Source organism: Schistocerca gregaria, chromosome 6, assembly GCF_023897955.1.
Source record: "Schistocerca gregaria isolate iqSchGreg1 chromosome 6, iqSchGreg1.2, whole genome shotgun sequence".
In the NCBI taxonomy this organism is placed as follows: domain Eukaryota; kingdom Metazoa; phylum Arthropoda; class Insecta; order Orthoptera; family Acrididae; genus Schistocerca; species Schistocerca gregaria.
In genome coordinates this window covers 157,867,549-157,881,334 of record NC_064925.1, presented here as the reverse complement: position 1 = coordinate 157,881,334, position 13,786 = coordinate 157,867,549, and the positions used below count along the sequence as shown (strand labels likewise).

Sequence of the window (13,786 nt, the reverse complement as noted above, 5' to 3'; positions counted from 1 at the left end):
CGGGAATCGAACCGGGGAACCCGGGCGTGGGAAGCGAGAACGCTACCGCACGACCAAGAGCTGCGGTCACCACTTGGCCAAGCCCAACAACAGACATGGAGTGCTCATTTGTTATAGTATTGTGTAGAGCTGACTTCGTTGCCAAACGGTGCTGCGTAAGTCATAAATGCGTGATAGTTTGGAAGGTTTCCAATATCAAGCTTCACATGATTACTTTCCATTGTTACTTGAACGTTGTAAACACGTTTCGATAATTACTAACTAACCTATTTGTGGGAAAAAGTACAAAAAGGCACTAGTAACTTCAGTTCACCCTCATGTAATATACGTAAGCAGAGACAATGTCTTGATATTTAATGATCTTTAAACTATTATTTGCACAAAAATAACACAGTAACAACCTAACCTAACCATATTTCTAACAAAGGAAAACAGTCTATTACGAACTCACTTTCCAACTGGATGCGTCCGCTGGTGATTCTTTAGTAACACAATCACTAAATCCAAAGCTAAAACCGCTAAATATGTTTAAAATAACAAATTATAGGTGAACATAAACCACAGTTCACCGATCGACAGGGCCAGACCGAAAGCAAAAACCACTCGGTACAATTGTCGTAAAATCGGTGGGAGGACCGTTCGGTAACAAGTCTCAAAAGCTTACTGAATAGGATACTCGTATTTCGATAAATAACCGAAAATGACGTCACTACCGAGACTAACCTACTACACCGGCCGGTATGTACGATACAGAATAGGGCCCCTAGCAAGACAACACTTCTCCCAACTTGTCTTATCCTGGCAGGTTCCCCACTCGTGAAATTATGTAGGGATGTTGTTGTTGTTGTGGTCTTCAGTCCTGAAACTGATTTGATGCAGCTCTCCACGCTACTCTATCCTGGGTAAGCTTCTTCATCTCCCAGTACGTACTGCAGCCTACATACTTCTGAATCTGCTTAGTATATTCATCTCTTGGTCTCCCTCTACGATTTTTAACCTCCACGCTGCCCTCCAATACTAAATTGGTGATCCCTTGATGCCTCAGAACATGTCCTACTAACCAATCCCTTCTTCTAGTCAAGTTGTGCCACAAGCTCCTCTTCTCCCCAATCCTATTCAGTACCTCATCATTAGTTATGTGATCTACCCATCTAATCTTCAGCATTCTTCTGTAGCACCACATTTCGAAAGCTTCTATTATCTTCTTGTCCAAACTAGTTATCGTCCATGTTTCACTTCCATACATGGCTACACTCCATACATATACTTTCAGAAACGACTTTCTGGCACTTAAATCTATACTAGATGTTAACAAATTTCTCTTATTCAGAAACGCTTTCGTTACCATTGCCATTCTACATTTTATATCCTCTCTACTTCGACCATCATCCGTTATTTTGCTCCCCAAATAGCAAAAGAACTTTACTTTTTTAAGTGTCTCATTTCCTAATCTAATTCCCTTAGCATCACCCGACTTAATTCGACTACATTCCATTATCCTCATTTTGCTTTTGTTGATATTCATCTTACACCCTCCTATCAAGACACTGTCCATTCCGTTCAACTGTTCTTCCAAGTCCTTTGGTGTCTCTGACAGAATTACATTGTCATCGGCGAACATCAGGTTTTTTATTTCTTCTCCTTGGATTTTAATACCTACTCCGAACTTTTCTTTTGTTTCCTTTATCGCTTGCTCAGTATACAGATTGAATATCATCGAGGGTTAGGTTACAACCCTGACTCACTCCCTTCCCAACCACTGCTTCCCTTTCATACCCCTCGACTCTTATAACTGTCACCTGCTTTCAGTACAAATTGTAAATAGCCTTTCGCTCCCTGTATTTTACACCTGCCACCTTCAGAATTTGAAAGAGAGTATTCCTATCAACATTGTCAAAAGCTTTCTCCAAGTCTACAAATGCTAGAAACGTAGGTTTGCCTTTCCTTAATCTTTCTTCTAAGATAAGTCATAGGGTTAGTATAGCCTCACGTGTTCCAACATTTCTACGGAATCCAAACTGATCTTCCCCAAGGTCGGCTTCTATCAGTTTTTCCATTCGTCTGTAAAGAATTTGTGTTAGTATTTTGCAGCTGTGGCTTATTAAACTGATAGTTCGGTAATTTTCACATCTGTCAACACCTGCTTTCTTTGGGATCGGAATTATTATATTCTTCTTGAAGTCTGAGGGTATTTCGCCTCTTTCATACATCTTCCTCACCAGATGGTAGAGTTTTGTCAGGACTGACTCTCCCAAGGCTGTCAGTAGTTCTAATGGAATGTTGTCTACTCCTGGGGCCTTGTTTCGACTCAGGTCTTTCAGTGCTCTGTCAAACTCTTTACGTAGTATCATATCTCCCATTTCATCTTCATCTACATCCTCTTCCATTTCCATAATATTGTTCTCTAGTACGTCGCCCTTGTATAGACCCTCTATATACACCTTCCACCTTTCTGCTTTGCCTTCTTTGCTTAGAACTGGGTTTCCATCTGAGCTCTTGATATTCATACAAGTCATTCTCTTTTCTTCAAAGGTCTCTTTAATTTTCCTGTAGGCAGTATCCATCTTACCTCTAGTGAGATAAGCCTCTACATCCTTACATTTGTCCTCTAGCCATGCCTGCTTAGCCATTTTGCACTTCCTGTTGATCTCATTTTTGCCTGCTTCATTTACTGCATTTTTATATTTTCTCCTTTCGTCAATTAAATTCAATATTTCTTCTGTCACCCAAGGATTTCTATTAGCCCTCGTCTTTTTACCTACTTGATCCACTGCTGCCATCTCTACTTCATCCCTCAAAGCTACCCATTCTTCTTCTACTGTATTTCTTTCCCCCATTCTTGTCAATTGTTCCCTTGTGCTCTCCCTGAAACTTTGTACAACCACTGGTTCTGTCAGTTTATCCAGGTCCCATCTCCTTAAATTCCCACCTTTTTGCAGTTTCTTCAGTTTTAATCTACAGTTCATAACCAATAGATTGTGGTCAGAGTCCACATCTGCCCCTGGAAATGTCTTACAATTTAAAACCTGGTTCCTAAATTTCTGGCTTACCATTATATAATCTATCTGAAACCTCTCAGTATCTCCAGGCTTCTTCCATGTATACAACCTTCTTTTATGATTCTTGAACCAAGTGTTAGCTATGATTAAGTTGTGCTCTGTGCAAAATTCCACCAGGCGGCTTTCTCTTTCATTTCTTACCCCCAATCCATATTCACCTACTACGTTTCCTTCTCTCCCTTTTCCTACTACCGAATTCCAGTCACCCATGACTATTAAATTTTCGTCTCCCTTCACAATCTGAATAATTTCTTTTATTTGATCATACATTTCTTCAATTTCTTCGTCATCTGCAGAGCTAGTTGGCATATAGACTTGTACTACTGTAGTAGGTGTAGGTTTCATATCTATCTTGGTCACAATAATGCGTTCACTATGCTGTTTGTTGTAGCTTACCCGCATTCCTATTTTCCTAGTCATTATTAAACCTACTCCTGCATTACCCCTATTTGATTTTGTATTTACAACCCTGTGTTCACCTGACCAAAAGTCTTGTTCCTCCTGCCACCGAACTTCACTAATTCCCACTATATCCAACTTTAACCTATCCATTTCCCTTTTTAAATTTTCTAACCGACCTCCCCGATTAAGGGATCTGACATTCCACGCTCATCCGGTTATTTTTCCTCAGATAACGTAGAACAGTTTCTTGATCGAATATATAACAGTTTCTTGACCGAATGCACAACAGTTTTTTGACCCTAGTACAGAACGCTGCTTCCATTTCCAACGGAGTGTCAAGAAAATGAAAAACACTGAACACCAAATTATCAGATCTAAGCTGTAGATTTTGCTTGTGACACACTGTTCATTCACAGTATTTTGGAACCTCGTTATGAAGCAGTATTCACAGGTATGTAGCGTACTGAAAGAAGAGCAGTGAATATATCAGAAGGCGGTGGGTTGGAGAGGTCAGGCATAAAAAGTTCTTGAGTTCAATTTTCGTTGCTTGTAGACCTCTAGCGGTCCTAATGTTATGCATGAAATAAGCCGTAAGTCATGTCAAGGGTACACCATGAGCTCATTAAAAAATTATCGATCAAAAAACACAAAACATTTTGACAATTTGAAGTCATTTTTAAAAATCTCTGCATAGGTTTCGAGCCAAGCGCTCGGTTGAAGTTCATGACCAGAAAATGATAGCTACACGAATCCTTACTTGTTAAGATGAAATGAATAAGCACCAAATATGTACGGTAAGCACTGAACTTTTTGACTCTATACTAAAACGCTCAAGGAGCAAGATTTCACAGTATTTTAAGCAAAAGTTAACAGATAACCAGAACGACTTTTAGCAACAGACCATAACTTCAGACGATATGACGATTGTCCGGCTAAGTGTAGTTTCATGAGCACCACTAAAAATCTGTTCATTAATAGTAACACTTATCATGTATACATGTCCTGTGAACTGACTCGTTCCACGTCATTTAGATAAAAGGATCTTCCAAATGATCTATGGAACATGTCCCCAGAGACAAAACTGTAGTCAAAATAGTGCGCGCCCAATGAAAAAACAACAAAAAAAACAAACAAAAACTGCGATCTTAATGCAAGTGACTGAGTATTCTGTTCCTATCACTTCCTTAAGCACAGTCCTCATTGTGTAAACTGAGCAATTGAAATGGTGCAGACCACATCTCCTGCGTGATGGTGTTTGCACTAATCGGATTTCGTGAATTTTTCGGCTCAAGGAGAGTGCTTGATACAACCAGTCGACTTTCAAATGGTTCAAATGGCCCTGAGCACTATGGGACTTAACTTCTGAGGTCATCAGTCCACTAGAACGTAGAACTATTTAAACCTAACTAACATAAGGACATCACACACATCCATGCACTAGGTAGGATGCGAACCTGTGACCTTAGCGGTCGCGCGGTTCCAGATTGAAGCGCCTAGAACCGCTCGACCACGCCGGCCGGCATGCCTCGACAGAAATGGTGATTATGTCGAAAAATAGGTAAATGCCCAAGCTGTAAACTGATGTAAATCATTGTAGAAATAAACAGGTCAATGAAAAAATAGAGACCTTACTTTTGGGATTATCCACGTATTTGGTTTTTGTTAAGCTGATTGTGATGCCCTATCTTTCGTATTCCTCTTTTAACTTACGAAGCATGTACAAAGCATCGTCAGGGAACTAAACAGTTGTTGTTTTTGTTGTGGTCTTCAGTCCAGAGACTGGTTTGATGCTTCTCTCCATGCTACTCGCCCGCAGCTCGTGGTCAAGTGGAGTACTCGCTTCGGCGGTACATATATTACAATTGGATCGATACAGAGAAGGCCCCTGCGCAAGGATGAAACATAAAAAAAGATAAAAAGAAAAAGAGTGGCTACCGCTGCTGCATCTGCATCACAGTGTCCCGGGTTCGATTCCCGGCCGGACTGGGGATTTTCTCTGCCTGGGAACTGGGTGTTTGTGTTGTCCTCATCATTTCATCATCATCGTCATCATCATTCGTGACAGCGGCTAAACTGGACTGTGTAAAAATTGGACTGTGAAAAAATTGGGTCTTTTTGTATGGACGCTGATGACCGCGCTGTTGAGCGCCCTACAAGCCAACATCATCATCCATACTACTCTATCCTGTGCAAGCCTCTTCATCTCCGAATAACTGCTGCAACCCACATCCTTCTAAATCTTCTTGGTGTATTCATCTCTTGGTCTCCTTCTACGACTTTTACCCCCGACGCTTTCCTACAATACTAAATTGGTCATCCCTTGATGCCTCAGAACGTGCCCTACCAACCGATCCCGTCTTCTAGTCAAATTGTGCCTCAAATTCCTCTTCTCCCCAACTCTATTCAGTACCTCCTCATTAGTTACGTGATCTACCCGTCTAATCTTCAGCAGTCTTCTGTAGCACTACATTTCTCTTCTTGTATACACAGTTTATCGTCCATGTTTTACTTCCATACATGGCTACACTCCATACCAATACTTCCAGAAAAGACTTCCTGTCACTTAAATCTATACTCGATGTTAACAAATATCTCTTCTTCAGAAACGCTTTAGTTGCCATAGCCAGTCTATATTTTATATGTTCTCTACTTCGACCATCATCAGTTATTCTGCTCCCCAAATAGCAAAACTTATTTACTACTTTTAGTGTCTCATTTCCTACTCTAATTCCATCAGCATCACCTGATTTAATTCAACTACGTTCCATTGTCCTCGTTTTGCTTTTGTTGATGTGCATCTTATATCCTCCTTTCAAGACACTGTCCACTCCGTTCAGCTGCTCTTTCAGTTCCTTTGCTGTCTCTGACTGAATTACTATTTCGTCGGCAAACTTTAAAGTCATTATTTCTTCTCCATGGAATTTAGTTCCTACTCCAAACGAACCAAAAAAAAAAAAAAAAACTGGAAGTGTGCATCCAGAATACTGCAACCGCTTTGTCACCATGCACTGTTTCGTAAACATAAAATTTGATATTCAGATCTTTATAATAAAAGATGCTTTTCTAGACTCCTTGCTTTTTGTGGACAACCAGGTGATTTTAATTGGAACAGAAAATCACCTTCATCATAGGCCTAGATGTGAAAGTACCAAAAGAGTATAATCCAAATATCTGCTCATCAAAAACACAAGTGATTTCATTTAGAGAATGAGAACTAGTTAGGGACAAAATAGTCGTTAACAACAAATCAATAAAGCAAGTTAACAAATTTCTTTATCTTGGGTGTGATATCACTTAAGTATATATCAAATGATGATGTAAGTACAACGTTACAGAGATCACAGTCTCTGTGGTGGCGTCCAAAGCTAGCAGTACTACACCACTGTCGGCAACGCACGTCAATACCCCACACGTTAGCGAGGTCTCACTGCAATAAGCGCTTGTTATATTCCTGAGCTATTTTGAGTCCCAAACTGCTTTCGTAGGCTACCTGAATCTTCCTGTTGGACCTACTGCTCGCGCTCAGCATAGCTTTGATATTGGGAATTTCGATGATAGCTATGTTGTCAATGCCTTACAAGAAGAAATCAGTGATTCCAGTTCAGAAGGTGAAACTGATGATTCTGATTTTGGTCCAGGTTTCTGTATGGCTGAATAAATAAAAGGGAATATATTAGTGAAGCGTTCGAATCGCCTAAATGAACATTGGTAAAACAACTCAGGTAGTAGAACGTACCATAAAAAACCGTACCCAACACGTGTGTGCAAAGTGTGTTCCAATGTCAATAAGAAGCAGAATTGGAAAACGTACCGAAAAGAAACATCCTGGTGATGTCCAAATTGTGATGTAGCTGTCTACATGCTTGAATGTTTTAAACTGTACCCCACACAGACAAATTATGTGTAAGAACGGTATGCACAAGTTTTACTTCAGAATAAAAACGTGATTCATTATAACGGATCGTATGTATGCTAATTTTAATATTTCATAATAAGAGTTTTAAGATGGCATAAACTGTGTTTCATCGTTTCTAATGAAACATCATACATATTTATTGCACTTGCAGATACAGAGCTATGATTTTGGGAAAATGTGTTAAGAACTGCAGTCCAATAGTCATCATCAACGAAGCAATACCTACAACAACTTCACCATTTCCTTTACCGTGGATATACAGGGTGTTTCAAAAATGACCAGTATATTTGAAACGGCAATAAAAACTAAACGAGCAGCGATAAAAATACACAGTTTGTTGCAATATGCTTGGGACAATAGTACATTTTCAGGCGGACAAACTTTCGAAATTACAGTAGTTACAATTTTCAACAACAGATGGCGCTGCAAGTGATGTGAAGATATAGAAGACAACGCAGTCTGTGGGTGCGCCATTCTGTACTTCGTCTTTCCACTGTAAGCGTGTGCTGTTCATAACGTGCACGTGTGCTGTGGACAACATGGTTTATTCCTTAGAACAGAGGATTTTTCTGGTGTTGGAATTCCACCGCCTAGAACACAGTGTTGTTGAAACAAGACGAAGTTTTCAACGGAGGTTTAATGTAACCAAAGGACTGAAAAGCGATACAATAAAGGATCTGTTTCAACGGACTGGCAACGTGGCGGATGAATGTGCTGGAAAGGTAGGGCGACCGCGTACGGCAACCACAGAGGGCAACGCGCAGCTAGTGCAGCAGGTGATCCAACAGCGGCCTCGGGTTTCCGTTCGCCGTGTTGCAGCTGCGGTCCAAATGACGCCAACGTCCACGTATCGTCTCATGTGCCAGAGTTTACACCTCTATCCATGCAAAATTCAAACGCGGCAACCCCTCAGCGCCGCTACCATTGCTGCACGAGAGACATTCGTTAACGATATAGTGCACAGGATTGATGACGGCGATATGCATGTGGGCAGTATTTGGTTTACTGACGAAGCTTATTTTTACCTGGACGGCTTCGTCAATAAACAGAACTAGCGCATATGGGGAACCGAAAAGCCCCATGTTGCAGTCCCATCGTCCCTGCATCCTCAAAAAGTACTGGTCTGGGCCGCTATTTCTTCCAAAGGAATCATTGGCCCATTTTTCAGATCCGAAACGATTACTGCATCACGCTATCTGGACATTCTTCCTGAATTTGTGGCGGTACAAACTGCCTTAGAAGACACTGCGAACACCTCGTGGTTTATGCAAGATGGTGCCCGGCCACATCGCATGGCCGACGTCTTTAATTTCCTGAATGAATATTTCTATGATCGTGTGATTGCTTTGGGCTATCCGAAACATACAGGAGGCGGCATGGATTGGCCTCCCTATTCGCCAGACATGAACCCCTGTGACTTCTTTCTGTGGAGGCACTTGAAAGACCAGGTGTACCGCCAGAATCCAGAAACAATTGAACAGCTAAAGCAGTACATCTCATCTGCATGTGAAGCCATTCCGCCAGACACGTTGCCAAAGGTTTCGGGTAATTTCATTCAGAGACTACGCCATATTATTGCTACGCATGGTGGATATGTGGAAAATATCGTACTATAGAGTTTCCCAGACCGCAGCGCCATCTGTTGTTGACAATTGTAACTACTGTAATTTCGAAAGTTTGTCTGCCTGAAAATGTACTGTTGTCCCAAGCATATTGCAACAAACGGTGTATTTCTATCGCTGCTCGTTTAGTTTGTATTGCCGTTTCAAATATACCGGTCATTTTTGAAACACCCTGTATGTATGTCGAGAATGTTGTACGTACTTATAGATAATTTCTGTCTATGTTCATATAATTATGACTGTAATGATGAAAATATGCTTCTCCAGTTATCTCCAATGCAGACGACGATGTCTACTCGTCGTTACAATGTAGGACAACGAGTAGAGTATAAACAGCGGGAGTAAATCGTGCTGTTCTTATTCGTAGCTATCGTTTTCCGGAACGAAGAAAATGGAGAAGTCAAACAATAGCATAACAAGTAGAGGAGTAAATATCGACACAGATACAACCAACAAGAAACTGGTAAGGACAAGAACCAGGAAGCGTAACGTTTGGGTACTGACGGTTCGCGACCTAAACAGAACGGCTGGCTAAAGTGAAAATTGCGATACTAGCCTTCGGCTTTGACCAACGGCATAGTGAATATGTGTGAGACAACGTATATTTTTACTGCATGACGCAAAAAATACTTCTAGTTACAGCAAGTTAATAAGAGAAACGTTTATCAGAAAAAAAAGGACAGAGTATTAAAAAAGGAGCTCTGTAGATGGGAACTACGACACACAACACAATCTTAAAAAATAAAACATACGCTGTCTTGCGAAACAAGTGATGGTTGGTTGTTTGGTTTGGAGAGAAAGAGACCAAAGTACAGGATCATAAATCCCCTTTTCCACATACTAACAGGTTGCAGATTAAAACCGAACCCAAAAAAGTGTCTAGGAGAGTAAAAAGGCGGAAAACTAAGTGGGAGCCACAATGAAAGAGAAACAGAAAGAAACAAGACAGAAGGGGAAAAAGTGCACTAAAGTAATCTTTTCTTAAACATCTTGCACTGCTAGAAAGGAAACTGTGATGCACAGTATGAACTAAATATTATCCAGGTTCCCCGCTGTAAGGTACCAAGTGTTTCAAAATGAATATGCGGGTTTTAATGTTTTGTAGCATTTATTACATTCAATTTACAATAATAAATAATACATTAAATGAGAAAGCAAAGGGAAGAGCGTGGAGCGACCAAGAGTGACTCAAGTACGTGTTGAACAAGTGTAAGTCTTTCACGCGTAGCCCCAAGAAATCAGTTCGGAAGGCTAGCCGTGAGTTAGCAGTTCCATTGACGTCTGTGTAGAACTTTTCAGAGGACACTTACAATTACGTCCTTAACTTTTGCAGTTGTAACAAGCTCTAGAGCCAACAGACTACGGTTTACATGCCAGCACTTCAAAGGACATTTTACTACATGAAGATGAAGATTTTCTTAATGTTCAAATGTGTGTGACCAAACTGCTGAGGTCATCGGTCCCTAGACTTACACACTACTTAAACTAACTTATGCTAATAACAACACACATACCCATGCCCGGGGAGGACTCGAACCTCCGGCGGGAGTAGCTGCGCAATCCTTGGCATGGCGCCTCAAACCACGCGAAGATTTTCTGAATCACGTCGTCTTCAGTGATGAATCAACATTTCACCTAATTTGAAAAGTGAATACACATAATGTGCACATCTGGTGGTCAGCAAATCCCAACGAGCTGGTACATTTGCAACCAGCCTCCCCAAACTGAATGTTTCTTTTTTTATGCCATGTCCCGGTGACAAGTTCATGGGCCTTTATTTTCGGTGAAGCATCTGTAATTGATGTTTCTTACCATGATACCTCTTTTCTCAATTGGAAGAAACTGAACCATAGAGTCGGTCAGGATGGCCGACCGCTTCTAGGCGCTACAGTCTGGAAGGGCGCGACCGCTACGGTCGCAGGTTCGAATCCTGCCTTAGGCATGGATGTGGGTTATTTCCAAGAATGATTGCCTCTCGATGTCGCGGGGTCCAAACGATACATATCGATTGTGCGATCCTAAATCGATCACGCGACTCTGGTGGCAGGCGTTATGATCAATTATTTGTGATCGTCATGTTTATCTGTTTTCTGTCGTTCCCTTAGTTGCCATAAGTTACACACCTCCGCGAATTAAGAAAGGAATTGTTCCCGTAGCCTACACATCGCATGGACTTTCACATGACGACAACACCGACAAGTAAGGTAGGTCGTCTCCTTCGTAATTACAAGTATTTTTGTAAAGCTCTTCTTTTGTTGTTGCTGTAGTGACCCCTGTAAAAATACTCATAAGGCCCGTCACCTGAGTCTCGTGGCCGATTTAGGATCGCACGATCGATATGTATCTTTTGGACCCGAGACTTCGAGAGACAATCATTCTTGGAAATTACCTCGATTGCTCCTTCATTTGATGCATTATAATGGTACACTGATTGTAATAAATGCTACGAGGCCGACCCGAATACTCATTTTGAAAATACCCCGTAGTCTGCACAAGTAAGCTCCTGGTACATGCGCACTAATCCTAATGACATGGTTGCAGCGAACAAGGATGTTTACAAAACTTGCATGTAGAGAAAGTTGCGGACTCACCTTGCCAGGTCCCGTGAACCACGTCTCGAGTGGACCCGGTGCGAAGCCCTGGTACTCTAGCTCATTGAGCAACCGCTGTGTGGCGGGGGACCGCTGCTCGCCCGTCCGTCCGTACGCCAGGTCGCGGTATTCGTGCAACCAGCGCAGTGTCATCTTTGCTTCTTTGAGCACGCGCTCGCAGCCTAGCCGCTGTGTTTGCGCGTCGTAGGCGCCGCTCCACCGGAACTGCTGATTATACATAACTAGATTATAACAAAGAAAATGCCGAAAGACAGGAACAGCCACGTCATACGGCGATAATTTTGAAAACAGGCGGCGAGCACATGTGCGCGCGGTAACCGCTTTAAACAATTTACATCAGAGGTGCTCTTTGCACCAGAGAGGGTAGAAGGCCAGTTCTGTCAATCAAAGATATTCATACTAGCAGAGTTCCCTAGAGCTATATTCGTGTCTCAGCCACAGAGTAGAAAAAATCAGTGGAGTGAGCATTCAGCTGCGAACAGATTTTTTGTCGCTAATATACGTTTGATTACAAAATATTTAGTACACAAGTTTCAGAGCCATCTTAATAATTTGCATTCGATATCAGTGATGAACTTGGTTTGCAGCTTGGTTTGCAGATGAAAGCAAGGGCTTTGTATATAATAACGTGTACCACGATGACATTATGAAACTGCTTTCTAGTTCGCCAGAGTGAAAGTGCTCTGGAGAACATTGGATTTGTAGCTATGAGGCACCGAAAATTGTTAATTACACAATATTTTTGGGTACGAAATTATCCCGTTATTACTTTCTGGTATCATATGTATAGTCTTCGTTCACCCTTAGGGAAACAAAAAAATGTTTTAATCGCTTGTAATGATTTTAGATGTAATTTTATGTACTCGTACTAGACATTCCTATTGCGATTGCTTTAAAATAATGTTTTAGAGATATGTATAATTTGGAGGTAAAGATTGAGTCTGACGAATGCAAGTCTTATCCGCAGGCGAAAATTCCTCGAAATGTGAATACACTCACAACCATATTAAGTATTTTATCTAGTACTTCTCTCCGAAAATTAAGGACATATAGTTACATAAATTAGCCGTACAATAGTAATTCTTTATTACACTCCTTCTAGATATTAACCAACAGATTAAGCGTCTCTTACTAGTATAATTATAATTAAATCTATATCTACATACATACTCCGCAATCCACCATCCGGTGCGTGGCGGAGGTTACCTCGTGCTACAACTACCATTTCTCTCCCTGTTCCACTCCCAAACACAACGAGGGAAAAATGACTGCCTATATGCCTCTGTACGAGCCCTAATCTCTCTTCTCTTATCTTCGTGGTCTTTCCGCGAAATGTAAGTTGGCGGCAGTAAAATTGTACTGCAATCAGCCTCAAATGCTGGTTCTCTAAATTTCCTCAGTAGCGATTCACGAAAAGAACGCCTCCTTTACTCTAGAGACTCCCACCCGAGTTACTGAAGCATTTCCGTAACATTCGCGTGATGATCAAACCTACCAGTAACAAATCTAGCATCCCGCCTCTGAATTGCTTCTATGTCCTCCCTCAATCCGACCTGATAGGGATCCCAAACGCTCGAGCAATACTCAAGAATAGGTCGTATTAGTGTTTTATAAGGGGTCTCCTTTACAGATGAACCACATCTTCCCAAAATTCTACCAATGAACCGAAGATTACTATCCGCCTTTCCCACAACTACCATTACATGCTTGTCCCACTTCATATCGCTCTGCAATGCTACGCCCGAATATTTAATCGACGTGACTGTGTCAAGCACTACACTACTAATGGGGTATTCAAACATTACGGGACTCTTTTTCCTAATAATCTGCATTAATTTACATTTATCTATATTCAGAGTTAGCTACCATACTTTACACCAAACACAAAACCTGTCCAAGTCATCTTGTATCATCCCACAGTCACTCAACGACGACACCTTCCCGTACACCACAGCATCATCAGAAAACAGCCGCATATTGTTATCCACCCTATCCAAAAGATCATTTATGTAGATAGAAAACAACAGCAGACCTACCACACTTCCCTGTGGCACTCCAGATGATACCCTCATCTCCGATGAACACTCACCATCGAGGACAACGTACTGGGTTCTATTACTTAAGAAGTCTTCGAGCCACTCACATAGTTGGGAACCAATCCCATATGCTCGTACC

The 13,786-nt window shown here is 41.4% G+C and overlaps 1 protein-coding gene and 1 pseudogene across 1 annotated transcript in view; one reads left to right on the top strand and one right to left on the bottom strand.

The window, feature by feature from the left end:
- Positions 1–11,967, bottom strand: part of LOC126278197 (protein ATP6V1FNB-like) — an 86,852-nt gene extending 74,885 nt beyond the window's left edge. Inside the window, exon 1 of the mRNA XM_049978113.1 lies at positions 11,591–11,967. Coding sequence (XP_049834070.1) covers positions 11,591–11,830 — 240 coding nt within the window. The 5' untranslated portion in view covers positions 11,831–11,967. The remainder of the gene's footprint in view (positions 1–11,590) is intronic.
- Positions 5,294–5,392, top strand: LOC126279757 (U6 spliceosomal RNA; annotated as a pseudogene).
- Positions 11,968–13,786: the final 1,819 nt, after the last annotated feature.